The sequence below is a fragment of the Penaeus monodon genome, chromosome 22 (genome assembly GCF_015228065.2).
Source record: "Penaeus monodon isolate SGIC_2016 chromosome 22, NSTDA_Pmon_1, whole genome shotgun sequence".
In the NCBI taxonomy this organism is placed as follows: domain Eukaryota; kingdom Metazoa; phylum Arthropoda; class Malacostraca; order Decapoda; family Penaeidae; genus Penaeus; species Penaeus monodon.
In genome coordinates this window covers 16,205,000-16,205,609 of record NC_051407.1, presented here as the reverse complement: position 1 = coordinate 16,205,609, position 610 = coordinate 16,205,000, and the positions used below count along the sequence as shown (strand labels likewise).

General features: G+C 37.4%; 1 protein-coding gene across 1 annotated transcript in view; it reads left to right on the top strand.

The window, feature by feature from the left end:
• Nucleotides 1-610, top strand: part of LOC119586953 (uncharacterized oxidoreductase YjmC-like) — a gene marked incomplete in the record, with an annotated part of 12,303 nt that overhangs the window by 4,270 nt on the left and 7,423 nt on the right. Inside the window, 1 exon segment of the mRNA XM_037935685.1 lies at nucleotides 376-564. Coding sequence (XP_037791613.1) covers nucleotides 376-564 — 189 coding nt within the window.

The following is a 610-nucleotide window of genomic DNA, read 5'->3' as shown; positions in this document are numbered from 1 at the left end:
GGAAATGCAATGGCCACAAGAATCTACGCACTCCAGCTAGCACAGCTAGATATTTAAGGCTTCGAAGTTTGTCAGTATATAAGAAAGAAAAAAAACATACACATCCTAGAAATGCATTAGATGTTTTATTAGAAACTATGATTCCATATTGCCAGCTGGAAATTAACAATCCTGAATTTTATGTTGCTTCTAAATTGTTAGATTTTTCCCTTGTAGTTAGTACTGGTTCTGATAGTAGTAACAGTAATGTACTGCTTTTATTTTCATTGTCATGATTGTGAAATATAAAATCTTGTTTTCTCATTTTAAAATTCTATCCAAGAATAACTACAAATACAACTACACACACTAAACTTGTCAAAACGGTCATTGCAGAAATGTACGTCAATGATGTGCAGCAGAAGATCTGTGAGGGAGGAGCTACGCCAACCATCGAGAAAGAGAGTGTGTCAACAGCTCTAGTCAATGGAAATAATGGGCTCGGTCCAGTGGTCGGGGATTTTTGCATGGAGTTGGCTGTCAAGAAGGCTAAGGAGACTGGCATTGGTTGGGTATGTGCTCGAGGTAAGAAAGAGAGAAAATTTAAAGAGGAGAAACAAAGAGAGAGGAA